Below are 13,249 nucleotides of genomic sequence, written 5' to 3'. Positions count from 1 at the left end.
ATATCCGTCGTATAGATGATGAAAAATGCATGATCCGTATCGAAGTCAGTGTTCTCGACGAGGATTCCCTTATATTGCCATCGTCTGCGAGTTCATTCAATACTAGTTCCGTATTGAAACCGTTTCGACATTGACAAACGTCACTAGTCGTTCGACATTTGAGTTTATGTTGATACTGTTTGGTCAGTCACTAACTTGTCAGAGTAAACGAATCTTTCTTGATCTCTGTGCAGGTAAATTTAACACAGACTTGCTAGTACCTTTGTTGTTTTGGGTTCCATCAAAAAAAAATAAAAATATTTTCATTCTGTAAATCTGTTTCTGACAACTCACACTATTTTTTCAACAATTCATTCTATTCCGCAGAATTTCAAAAAGATGTTTGTTTCTTATTCTGCAGCACAATGTTAGCAAGACACCAATCCCGTAAAACGTGGGATCTGAGAAATTCTCGTTGAGATGATTTAGATGCTAATCCGATTGCTGCAAACGTGGATCCAATTGATAATCAAAACATAAAGCAAAACAATATGGCCACATCAATGAAGAATCCAATCAGAAATCAATTCAAAAATCGTAAAGTGAATCTGGCCGGTGACACTACAAAGCGAAAGAAAGTTTTATCGTCCTCATTGAATCGGGAGAATATAACGAGGCCTACACAAGCGAATAAAAAGAATTCGCCATTAAAAAAACGACTCAAGACCTGCGAAATTCACGAGCACCACAATTTGCCGAAAGCGTCGCACAATTCCGATGAGAATTCGTACAATCAGAGAAAACAAATCACATCGTCGATGGCAACGCTGTGCAACATCGGAAACACATGCTACCTAAATTCGATTGTTTACACGTTGCGATTCGCTCCTCGCTTTCTGCACAATCTTCATCATGTCTGTGACAATCTTTTGGAAATTACGCCGCGAACGAATCTTCAAATTACCACCGAAAAACTGCACGAACTGTACACACATTTGTATCGAAACGAAGTGGGTGAATCCACGGAAGCATTTCACACTGAAACATTCCTCAACGCTGTTCAGGATGTTAGTTCCATATTTGAGGGCAATCAACAGCAGGACGCTCATGAGTTTTTGATGTGTGTGTTGGATATTATACGGGAAACTTGCAACTCATTAACAAAAGTCGTAACGGAATGTCCGGATATTGTAGCAAATGGGTGAGTCACTTTCGATGTATATTGTAATTGACGAATGGTGAAATTGCGATTGTGGTATGGGTGGTAGTGTTTTTCGGTTACGATGTTCGAATAATGCTTTTCTTCACCGACTCATTGAATTTTACTTTTTCGATTCAGCAACGTTTGATTGGGGTTATTCCCACCTTCTTTTCTAAACAATCCCTGTAACAGCTGACTAAGTTCGATATTTTAACAATATTTCCAAGCACTTCATGCACGTTTCTAACATTTCTTTAGTGTCGGGATTAGTATGTATATGTTAAACCAACGCACTGTCTGAACATTTCGTCTTTTACTTGCTACCCGTGTTATGGTCTAGGAATAACAGTGCGTTGGTTAAATCATAGTGCTCACTTACTCGGTCGTAAAATTCAGTATTTGGATCATGTAATTGTCAGGTTAGAGTAGATTAGCACATTACGCGATTCGTATCATATGTAGCAACTGCTGAATATACTCTTTGATCATTGAAGGTAATAGGTCACTCATTTCATGGCGAAATTATTCCGATTACGCACGATATGAGTGTGAAGCAGCTTCAACCGTATAAACAAGTAAAAGAAGTTTTAATTGTATGTGTGGACAGAGTTGGATCGGTTATCCGAAAAACCGAAAATTTCGGTTCGGATTAAACCGAACCGAGAATTTCGGTTCTGATTGAACCGAACCGAGAATTTCGGTTCGGATTGAACCGAACCGAAAACTTTGGTTTTGTCGAAAAACAATATGAAATGAAGGGAGACTCGTCAAAATTGATTGATTTCATTATGAACTAACCAAAAAGAAGTAAATGGAGCAATTGCATGATACTTTTATTGAGAATTGAAAATCTCATAAGTTCTTGTCAAATTCGTTTTCTCACAAAAATCGCATGCAATTGCTCCATTTACTTCTTTTTGTTTAGTTCATAATGAAATCAATCAATTTTGACAAGTCTGCCTTCATTTCATATTGTTTTACGACAAAACCAAAGTATTCGGTTCGGTTCAAACCGAACCGAAAATTTCGGTTCGGTTCAATCCGAACCGAAATTCTCGGTTCGGTTCTATCCGAACCGAAATTTTCGGCTTTTCGGATAACCGATCCAACTCTGTGTGTGGATCAGCTGAAAAATAGCTGAAGCAAATTTATGCTGCAATTTCACTGCCTCTGACTGTAGGATTCAGCTGATTTTACCACTAAAAACTTACTAATTTTAATAGACGCTCTCAAGAGGGTGGCTTGGAAGCCAAGATCGTAATATTCCATGTTGCTCGAATATAAGAAAAATACTGAAGCGAAGGGATGTTAGAAAGGATGAAACACTCCGAATAAGCTGGGCGATTCGTTAAATGTGTACATTACTTTGAACTTAATTTGAGCACAATATTAATTGAATTTTCCAAACCTTTTCAGTTTTGTCGATTTTTTTACGGAGAATTTCGAGGGGATCACATGTTCGTCGACGAAATGTTTAAGCTGTGAGACAATAACTGAACAAAAGGAAACAATGATCGATTTGTCAGTGCCTATAACCAGCTATAAAAATATTGACCAACAAGAAGATCCCAATTTATTTATTCAGGTGAGTTTAAATGGTAAAAGGAATAAACCTGTACAGCTTGAGTTTATTAAGAGCTCACCATGAGCTTTAAACTAACCATGAGCTTCAAACTCACCATGAGTTTCGAATTCACCATCCAATACGAAAAAATTGTCTCCACTTTCCCCGTCCAAATCACTTCATATTTGCCTTTCATTCCAGAATTTGTGCATTACCCGTGAACAACTCCGTGGCGAAAATAAGTATCGATGTGAAGAGTGCACTGGTCTCACTGAAGCGATTCGTACAGTATCTTATCCCAAACTTCCGCGCCTGCTAATCATTCAACTGAAACGATTTTCCGGTGGAAAGAAGAAAATCAACAACTACATCCCAACGCCATTCAATTTACAATGCTTTTGTTCGAAGTGCTGTACGCTATCGGAAGCGGAGAAACATCACTCCTATCGGCTGTACAGTGTTATCACTCATGTGGGGGCTACGATATCCGGTGGACACTACATCGCCTACACAACATCATTAGATTTGACAAATGGAATTGATAACACTGTTTCCAATGGCAGCATTTCTTGTCAAAGTGTCAGTTGCTGTGATTTTCTTATGAAAAATTGTCCTGGAACTAGTCTGAGTAGGTATAGTAGTATATCGGAACATTTGCGACACAATAGTTACATCAATAATCCGTCGAATTCGTCGCTGAACGACAACTCGGAGCCACTGTGGTTCAAATGTGATGATGATAAAATCAAAACAATGACACAACGCGAATTCGAGGATTTGCTTAAGAAGGGGAAAACTATCACGCCCTATTTGCTATTTTATGCTAGAGTTGATCTGCGATAGCAGGCTTCGTTGCAATCGATTTAATTTTAATCCTTTTTTTTCCTTTTTTATCAGGCCTGGCATTTTAAATTATTTGTTGTTTTATGCATCCGTCATCGTCAATATATTTTTTTAAAAGTTTGTTCGCTTCATTTTTATCAACCATTTTCTTTTTTAAATCAATTGAAACTGGGTAAATAAAAAAAAAAAAAATTGCTCTGTATCGCTAAGATGGGAACACCAATAAATCCCGTCGGCTTTCCATTTTTTAGTATCTCCCATTGCGCTTTATAGACTGATAGGATTATCAGAGGTACTCTAAAATCATGTCCGGAGCGATAGCGGAGGACTTGACGCAGTCTAACTTCCAAAAAAAGAACGAAGAAATTTTTTTGAGACGCGGCAATCAGAGGTACTCTAAAATCATGTCCGGAGCGATAGCGGAGGACTTGACGCAGTCTAACTTCCAAAAAAAGAACGAAGAAATTTTTTTTAGACGCGGCAACTATATATAGGCGAGAATTTAAGTTTCTTTCCTTTGGCCTGTATCACCACAAATCCTATTCTATCTTCCTATTTTTCTATTTTTCTATTTTTTTGGTAAAATTTTGGTTGTTTCCAGTCTAAATTTTTTTTTTGTAAAAATTATTTGGCAGATGATGAGAAAACCTAAGCCAGCTTGTTTGAACTAATTGGGTGTAAAATTTATTTTTTGCGTAACGAAGCTGAAAGCGTCAACTCTAGCGATATCATTCATTTTAGAAATTGTATTTCAAAGGCTGCGTCACACTTTTCTCGAAGAGATTTTTGTTGGGATATACATTTAAACAAAACATTTTATTAACATTCGCCGATTCGAAAGAACAGTGTTGATCGTAAAATTTTACTAGAAGGTATAGTAAATGTAACAACGAAACATGAATGCGCATTCCGCATTGCTAGAAAATTTTAGATTCTATTTTTGAGACACTGGCCATGGTTGCAGTTATCAGATGAGACAAGATTTTTAAATCTGTCATTCACAGGTTAATGGCAGACGTTCAGAAATTATACTCAGGAAAAACCTTTCAAAGAAATAGAAAAAATCTAACGAAAATTGGGGCTTACGAGGGCTCGGGTCAACCTTTACGAAATTCCATTTTGTTGTGACCTAAGTTTTCACGTCATTGATTGCCTGAATCAACCTGAACACCAATATTTTTAAGGTTGACCCGGTTGGCCTGACAAATGTAACAAATTCGTAAGCTTTGATGTTTGTCTTCAGATCACTGTGAGCAAACCAAAATGTTCTCCAAAGTTTCATATGAACATCTAAATAAAACATCAATTAAAAGAATCAGGAAAATCCAGATTTCAGGTTTCATATTTGACCTGTCCCTGTTACCCTAACCTGTTCGTCAACCTAAACTCTTTCTCCTCTTCAGGCTTTATCTTAACGGAAATATCAATGTATTTCCATGTCATCCATTTACTCAATTTTACTTATTCTAACAATGCCATTTAGCAAAAAATTTTCCTGTTTTACCCCCAAGTGAAGGAGCACATAGGTAAATAATCTCGTGGAAGATAAGTAGAAAATGAACAGACTCAGGATAGTGGTCACAATTTTCCACAATTAATCCAGTAGCCGTGGAAGTGCCCGTGTCCATGAAAGGTGCACGGGATGTCTTGAGTGTTTTGGATAACTATTGGTACCCTGAAAAAGAAAAGTTCAATTGCTAAGCTGATATCCTTGCAGTTTTCGGGAAAAGGAGGGGGAGAAGTCTAGAGTGCACAATAAAGAATTAATTTTTCTAATCCCAAGAAGTTTTTTCAAAATTTTTGGACAACATTTCTACCAAACATTCACATGCAAACATGAATTCATTTGAACGATCAAGCAACCTGCACTATATACACATTGCAATGTGATGTATAGAGACGTTGTTAAAAATGCTAGACGAATGGAGTTGATCTATGATCAAAGTTAACATGTAAAGTCAAATGTTTCATCGAATTGTTCTGGAAAGTCAGTGTGCAACTTTGATAGATAGAAGACAGACGTCTTAAGTCTTAAAATGTTTCCTATCATCAAGTATCCGTTGTGAACGACTCGAATAACACTAGACATTTTTAAAGCTCTCTCGATCATATTCATGTAAATAAATGTTTTTGATATAAAAACAAGTGGAATTTCATTTATTTACAAAAACTAGTCAAGTTCAACAGTCGTTTTCAACATTCTTTAAAAATGTCTAGTGTTATTCGAGTTGTTCACAACGGATACTTGATGATAGGAAACATTTTAAAACTTAAGACGTCTGTCTTCTATCTATCAAAGTTGCACACTGACTTTCCAGAACAATTCGATGAAACATTTGACTTTACATGTTAACTTTGATCATAGATCAACTCCATTCGTCTAGCATTTTTAACATTTCAGTTATTTCATTTAGTTAAGCAGATGGAATCTGTTAACGGGGGGAAGAATGTCGCCAAATGTTGCAAACGAATTGGACATCACGACTAATTTTCTTCAGCACTTTCTTCCACAAATAACATCAGACTCATTTTATTACAAATCAGTTTATTTATTGCATGAGAAGATTTTAAGAGGCTTTAAAATGATTAGTTTTGAACTAATTCGCACACAACGATCAATTGATGATAGAAGACATTTTAAGCCTACGTCCGTCATCTATCTATCAATATCGCACACTGAAATTTTGCTAAGAAAGTCTAAGCTCTTCTAGAACACTTTGACAATACAATGTTAACTTAGATTTTCCCAAAATAATGCACAGAGCATTTTTAACACTTCCCCCCGTTAACAGATCCAATTTCATCTGCTTAACTAACTGTAGGAATTAAAAATGCTGGCAACTATCGCCTTACGACTGCACCTTGAACTTCTTGACGATCCATTGGTGGTTAATGCACACTTTTATTCTGACCAATTGATTGTAAGACAGTCCGGGTGACATCATGAATTCTTCGGTTGTATTTTGTGTTGTTGAACATTTGTTCTTTCTTGTTAAGTCATTCGTGGTACATGCACACTTTTCGTTCTGACCAATGCTTTTCGGTTCCGATTGGAATTGACATAGAATCTGACCACATCGGCATATCTATGTAGTCCGGATTAGCGCTTTGAACTTTTTGGGCTTCCACATGAACTGACTCGTTCATTTGGCGTCAACTGGCCAATTCTTCGTCGTGACTGGCTTTGAGTGTGAAAACGATTTGATTGTAGGTATTGAAGATGATGAATGGCTTTCATTTCGATGATAATTGTCCGATGAGACTGCTCTACTTCGCGAACTTTCCATGGCTTCCGAGCGGATTGTCAATGACCCACATCGGCGTCGACTGAGATTTTGACTCATGAACTGCTATCCAAATTTATGACTGCACATTTATTCGAACTCCAAATACCAAATTCGTGATCCGGTCGATCACAATGAAAATATCCCAATAATCATTTTAAAGAATGTTGCAAACGAATTGGACATCACGACTAATTTTCTTCAGCACTTTCTTCCACAAATAAAGTCAGACTCATTTTATTACAAATCAGCTTATTTATTACATGAGAAGATTTTAAGAGGCTTTAAAATGATTAGTTTTGAACTAATTCGCACACAATGATCAATTGATGATAGAAGACATTTTAAGACTACGTCCGTCATCTATCTATCAATATCGCACACTGAAATTTTGCTAAGAAAATCTAAGCTCTTCTAGAACACTTTGACAATACAATGTTAACTTAGATTTTCCCAAAATAATGCACAGAGCATTTTTAACAGACGTGCTAAATAAAATCAAGTAGTCAATGCTTAGTATGTATGTACGCTTCAACAATACGTTCTGAATAATTGTGTGACTGTAGCCGAATGGCTATGGTCGTTGCTTGGTGTTTGGAAGAATTTTGGTGTTGGGTGTTCAAATCCAGATTTGTGCAAAGTTTTTATTTATAAAATTTAGTCTTTCTTAAAGGCACTAAGCTCGTAGCGTGCGAAAAAAAGGTGAAAAAGCCCAAGTGCGAAAAAAAAATCAAAAACGCACTGTGAAATAAATACCTTCAAAACGACATTAAATGGATGCATGGAAAGGTGATGATTATGGACCGGAATTGCGAAAAATATAATATTTAAATAACTTTGTGACAGAATAGTCTGTAAGCAGAACAAGAACAATTTACCAAGGTTCTGAAAGAACAGTTTAAGACACTTACGAAGGCGGGTGGGGTAAATCACAAATCTTGACAATTTAGACATTTATATTCTTTGAAAAGTCGACTTTTTTGTTAAGTTGAAATCATCATTTAAAATTTTCCAGACCTAAAGTCTGTAACAGGAAACATGGAATTTGAATTATTTCCATACTTTTATTATAGGAATAATTGTTATCGACCGAAGCTGAAGATATGAGAAGTGAACTCTGATCAATGCAATTAACAGAATAATACAATCTGCAATCAGTGTGTTTAACAAAATTTTCATGCCTTGGACATAAATTACGGAATTTTTCTCGTAATTTAGGCCCACAGCATGAAAAGTTGTATACGCATCTGTTGTGGACGATTTATTTTAGGCAATTTCGCTTGTCGCCCTCACTTCGTTCGGACTACAACTCACGAAATTGCCTAAAATATACCGTCCACAACAGATACGCAATAATTATTTGTGTATCTGTTCTTTTGGCAGAGAGATGCTAATTTGACGACTGGGTCGAATGATTTTAAAATTGGTTGAGAGAAAATGTATTGAATTCTCTCTCAAAAACCCAACTCTATCCGTCGAAACGACCCAGTCGTTATATTAGCATCTCTCTGCCTTTTGGAGTAGAAATCTTTTGTCCGAAACTCGATACGTCACACGAAAAAGTACACTTTCGGACTTGTGACGTAAATAACTCTAGGTTCTTTCAGAACCTTGGAAATAACTATCGTACAAAAATGTTGCGAAAGTGAACGTATCAGCATCACGCATCACTCAAAAGAGGGCTGTCATTGATGTCATTGACTCTCGGCTGATCTCGTTGTATATTTCGTGAACTGAAACAATCGATAGAGAATTTACAAATAATTCAGAACATTATCCAACCACACAATATGGCAACAAACGAGCGATGGGGTGGTTTTACGGATGGCTCTGATTTGAAGTCTGAATTGCAGGCGAACGACTTTATTTCGCCGAAACAAAAATTAGAAAAGCTGAAATTGTCTAATTTGACAACAAAAACAACAGATGAAAACAATCAAGTGTTAGTATACATAATGTTGTAGATAAAGTCCCGCTACCAAATTTTATTCAACCGAATTTACAACAATCTAGTTTGACCATAGACAATCCGTTGGTAACACAAACGGTGGAAGTAATGAATCAAACGGAATTCATTCAAACCTTGTTGGACACATATGCCAGTGATGCTGTGAGATTTTCAATATTTCGAAATTAAATTATCCTCACCGCTCAGCGTGAGCACATAGACTGAATCCCCGATCACTTCTGTTGCAGCAATCTAGTTTCCTCAATCAAAACGAGGGAATTTTTATGCCACACATTGATTTAACACCAGACACCACCGCCAATTTAGTCAGCGATGAGAAGTTTTTGAAGCCTTTATGGTATATTCCGCCGCACGAAACAGAATTCACCAAAGGATCACCCACGACCATACCAAAAATTTCGAAACCAGTTGCGATGGAAGCCATTCGAATTTCTCTCAGCGGATTGGTACGGTTGAAAGGATTTAATGGTCAGTTTCGAGTCTTGTGTCAGAGTTGCATTTATAGTCTTGATTTTACACTGGCTTCTTTTAGATTCCACGGATAGTGCGCTTCAGATGTTTACCGATGGTGTGGATGAATTTTTCAAGTGTTTTATGGAATCTATTAACTCCGTGCTCGTAAATGACGGCCAAGACAGAAATGTATGTGTATAAGACAAAGTTGAATTATAAGTTCAATCGAAATGAATGTTTTCTACCTTACAGAAAACCCTAACAATCGCTACATTGGAAAAGGCTTTCCTAAGGAACAATTCATCGTTAACTACGCTACACAATTACTACAAAAACGAAATCATTGCCAGAAATAAAAGTGAAATCGACGAATTTAAAAACGTTTATCAAGATTATGATAAACTGATGCAAGAAAATCTCAATATGCAAAAGACATTGAATGCTCTGAAGAGGTCAGTTTGATTATTGAAATTCCTATGTTCAGAGTTATTTTTTAAATACAGAAAAAATGTCGCATTTCATGAACAGTGAAATGGGTGATGCAAATTATTTTCTTCGAATCGGAAACAACTCTTACCACCCGTATGACGTCTCTGCCACCTGTGATGATGGTATTGAATTCTGGACGACAAGTTCCAAATAATTTTCTTTTTCGTATAAAGTGTGAAAGGAAATTATACTGCGAACGCCTCTTGGGTCGCACAGACTCGGTCTTGCTTCTTTGATTACGACCTAAAACATGGTAATGAACCTTCAAGTTAAAGACATCATCAAGAACTTTGTTTTCTCATGAATTTTACTTTGCAGTTTGTCTCGGTAGATTTAGATATTACGATGGTCCTCTCTATCAATACCTATAAATGTTGAGCAGCACCGCAGCACCGTAATATCGAAATTATTGTTGAATGTGTTATATGTCTTTTTCTTGCAAGCAGATACTTCCTGGACTGTCAGAATTGCCATACTCATAAAATTTGAATAAAAACATACATTTTGTAGCCTCCTAATCGAAAGTTGTTTTGAGATTTCTCAGTTCTGACTAAAAAAAACACGAATTTCACAAGAAGTATACTAGTCGCGTACAACGAAATTGACTAAGGTATCCAAAACTCATGAAACGTTAACAAAAAATGTGTTAAGAAAACTTTCGTTCAAGCGTTTTTTCTTTAAACGAAAAAACGAGAATCGTCGCCCTGAAGAAATTATATGGAAATTAACCTTTCGTATTTTGTTAGGTCTTTTTGTTTTGACTAAAATTGGCGCAATCTACTGGGTAAGTGTTTAATTAACAAGATGAGTTAGGCAGTGTTAGGTGTCTCACAAAACTTTGATACTCTCCATAAAATACCATTCTGATATGAGTTTTAGATTGCTATCACGAGCAATGATTTAGGTTCTTCATTTTTCATCTATCTGATTGAGGCGAAAAGATTGCTAGAAGTTTATTTACAGTGAACGTCAGTGAAATTTGGATAGGAATTTTTTTTCATCTGTTTTTCAGCTGGTCCAATCAAAAATGTTGTATACGGTTATAAAAACGTATAAGCAGTTTTCCAACTGGAGCAAATTTCTAGTTAAATTTCACTGACTTCCGATGAAATATCAGAGAGCGAAAGTAGCTTCTTTCATCTCTCTGAGGAGGCGAAGGCAAGTGTTTCATGATAATAACAAACTTTAACCTATTAAACTGAACAAGCGGTGAAAAATAATAGGTCGCAATAAACAATCCAGGTGTCTCTATTCATTCCACATGTATTACCAATGTTAAGACGATTATGTCTGGTATGTAACGCTGGTGTAAAAAGTGCGGGATCACGGGAGTGACTCTCACTGTTGTCGACATATTCGATGAAATTTTTAATTACAAAACGGAAAGATTTATACTTTTTTTGCTTCCGCGGGAAGAATAGTTATTTGTGTATCTGTTTTGGACGTTTGATTTTAGGCAATTTCGCGAGTTGTAGCCCGAACGAAGTGAGGGCTACATGCGAAAGTGCCTAAAATCAAACGTCCAAAACGGATACTCAAAAAAAATTTCATGTAAGGGGTCGAAAACCCGAGAAAAATCTCGAAACTTCTTCATTTTCGGCCCCGACACATGAAAAACATATTTACTATGCTGGTGCATGTAATAAGGCTATTACATGTATAGGCAATAACCTTTACATCACTCGCACAGTAAAACGTCGTACTACACACGGAAAATAAAGTGATATCTCGTATCACGATGAGTAAATGTACCTCGGGCTAAAGCCCTCGGTTACTTTTACTCATCTGGATACGAGATATCACTTTACTTCCCTTGCATAGTAATGTGTTATGACATGCTTTTGTTTTCCCTAGGGTCGAAAGTGGTTTATTACACACCTAGGGAAAACAAGAAATTTGGCTTAGCTTTCGAAAGAATATGAAATCTATTACACATATCTCGGGATAAAAGTTGAAAAGTCTTGTTTTCATGAGTTTATTGACCTCAGCTTCGCCTCAGATCAAGAAAATTCACTCGAAAACTACCTTTCAACTTTTTATCACTTGTTACTGAGCATCTAACGAACACTAGGTCCCACCTTTTGGGCGGGTCAGGTCCATTGACTGACAATTTTTTCAATATATTTTTGACCATTTTCATTGTTGAACTTCCGAAGCATCACTGATACAAATGCCTACATTTAATATATCGATTACTCTAAACATGACAACGAAATTTGACAGAAAAAGTTCTTCAAATAAACCTTCGAAGACCGAATGATCTTTGAGTTCTCATTTTTCTTATAAATTTGCAGCAAGATTTTCAATCAACAACAAATCATAAATAAAATGCGACTCGTGTGAATTACGGCCCTCGCTTCGCTCTGGCCGCAAACTTCCCACTCGTATGAGTTATCTATTATTCTGTTTGATTGCCATTTTGTCAAATTTAATCAGAGTAGATGCGAAGTTTTACAAATGTGGAACGATGAGAGGACTCTTTCACTTTGGTAAAAAATAAAAAATAAAAAAACCGACTTGCCGAACTTACAGTTTTGTACAAAAAGGAAGTCCCCCGGTATTTTACAAAACCGTCACTCGTGAATAAAATGTGGATGGTAATAAACGACCGATAAATTAATTAATTTTTTTTTCGTTTCTTCACTTTTGTAGATTGAGAAAACGACGAAAGTGAGGAATTGACAAAACGTCTTTAAGTTACATTTTGTAAAAGGATGAATTCCCTTGAAACGAACGAAACGCCTTCTCGTTACATTTTGTAAAAGGATGAATTCGCTGGGAACGACCCGCCTTTGCTTTATATTTCCAAAATCGACAAAGAGTGAAGGAAAGACATTTTTTTTACTTTTTACTGATTTACTGAAGAGGTGCCAGCGACATGTACCACATTTCTATCGGTATTTTATTATTTTTTATCGGTAAAATTGAATTTTTCTATTGGTCGAATATAATATCCCATAAAATTATTACGACTCGTGAGAATTACGGCCCTCGCTTCGCTCTGGCCGCAAACTTCACACTCGTATGGGAGTTGTAACATATTTTGTTTAATTGTTGGAATAATGAATTAAAAAAAAAAAACAGAAATTTGTTGAGAATGACTCATATCTTATATTGCCTACAAAGAATGATGGTTACATTTAGCGTTTTTCATAAAATTTCCTACATTTTTCAATCATTAGATTAGATTAGATTAGGATTTTGGGGATTCTCAACCCGAGAGTTAAGACAGCACCTGGATCAATGATCCTTTGTACTAGTCCCCTTCCTTGTTTATTTAACGTACGCAAAATAATACAAAGAGGTTGAGCTAAGCGCTCGTAAACATACATCAAAATCAAAGTAAAATAAAGAATACAATGTCAAAAACCTGTGCATTTGTAGCAAAGAGAAATCGAATTAGTAAAAGCTTTGAAACGTAAATCCGTAGATAGATACATCAATGTGACGTGTCAGGAATCGGAACT

The 13,249-nt window shown here is 36.3% G+C and overlaps 2 protein-coding genes across 3 annotated transcripts; both read left to right on the top strand.

Moving 5' to 3' along the window:
• Nucleotides 1–134: 134 nt before the first annotated feature.
• LOC119073069 (ubiquitin carboxyl-terminal hydrolase 4-like) lies at nucleotides 135–3,679 on the top strand. 2 transcript variants are annotated; one of them, XM_037178373.1, is made up of 4 exons: nucleotides 135–233; nucleotides 401–1,180; nucleotides 2,597–2,765; nucleotides 2,946–3,679. In XM_037178373.1, the coding sequence occupies exons 2-4, from the start codon at nucleotides 531–533 to the stop codon at nucleotides 3,585–3,587; spliced, it is 1,461 nt and encodes a 486-aa protein (XP_037034268.1). In that variant the 5' UTR covers nucleotides 135–233; nucleotides 401–530; the 3' UTR covers nucleotides 3,588–3,679. The 2 variants fall into 2 exon arrangements, with proteins under 2 accessions (XP_037034268.1, XP_037034269.1); XM_037178374.1 differs by having other exon boundaries at nucleotides 136–233; nucleotides 367–1,180.
• Nucleotides 3,680–8,563: 4,884 nt separating this feature from the next.
• LOC119073070 lies at nucleotides 8,564–10,300 on the top strand. Its single transcript, XM_037178375.1, has 7 exons — nucleotides 8,564–8,813; nucleotides 8,885–8,981; nucleotides 9,068–9,308; nucleotides 9,373–9,482; nucleotides 9,546–9,745; nucleotides 9,822–10,035; nucleotides 10,101–10,300. Exons 1-6 carry the CDS (start codon nucleotides 8,662–8,664, stop codon nucleotides 9,934–9,936), a joined length of 915 nt encoding a protein of 304 aa, XP_037034270.1. The 5' UTR covers nucleotides 8,564–8,661; the 3' UTR covers nucleotides 9,937–10,035; nucleotides 10,101–10,300.
• Nucleotides 10,301–13,249: the final 2,949 nt, after the last annotated feature.

The sequence above is a fragment of the Bradysia coprophila genome, unplaced genomic scaffold (assembly GCF_014529535.1).
Source record: "Bradysia coprophila strain Holo2 unplaced genomic scaffold, BU_Bcop_v1 contig_127, whole genome shotgun sequence".
NCBI lineage: Eukaryota > Metazoa > Arthropoda > Insecta > Diptera > Sciaridae > Bradysia > Bradysia coprophila.
Note: the sequence above shows the minus strand (reverse complement) of the source record. Positions and strands in the feature narration are given on the sequence as shown.

What these genes read in the sequence shown, in the direction of transcription:
- LOC119073069 (XM_037178373.1), top strand. Translation starts at nt 531, where the DNA reads ATGGCCACATCAATGAAGAATCCAATCAGAAATCAATTCAAAAATCGT. An exon ending in CCGGATATTGTAGCAAATGG is followed by an intron (nt 1,181 to 2,596) that starts GTGAGTCACTTT and finishes AAACCTTTTCAG; the next exon opens with TTTTGTCGATTTTTTTACGG. An exon ending in ATCCCAATTTATTTATTCAG is followed by an intron (nt 2,766 to 2,945) that starts GTGAGTTTAAAT and finishes CTTTCATTCCAG; the next exon opens with AATTTGTGCATTACCCGTGA.
- LOC119073070 (XM_037178375.1), top strand. Translation starts at nt 8,662, where the DNA reads ATGGCAACAAACGAGCGATGGGGTGGTTTTACGGATGGCTCTGATTTG. An exon ending in ACACATATGCCAGTGATGCT is followed by an intron (nt 8,982 to 9,067) that starts GTGAGATTTTCA and finishes CTTCTGTTGCAG; the next exon opens with CAATCTAGTTTCCTCAATCA. An exon ending in ACATTGAATGCTCTGAAGAG is followed by an intron (nt 9,746 to 9,821) that starts GTCAGTTTGATT and finishes TTTCATGAACAG; the next exon opens with TGAAATGGGTGATGCAAATT.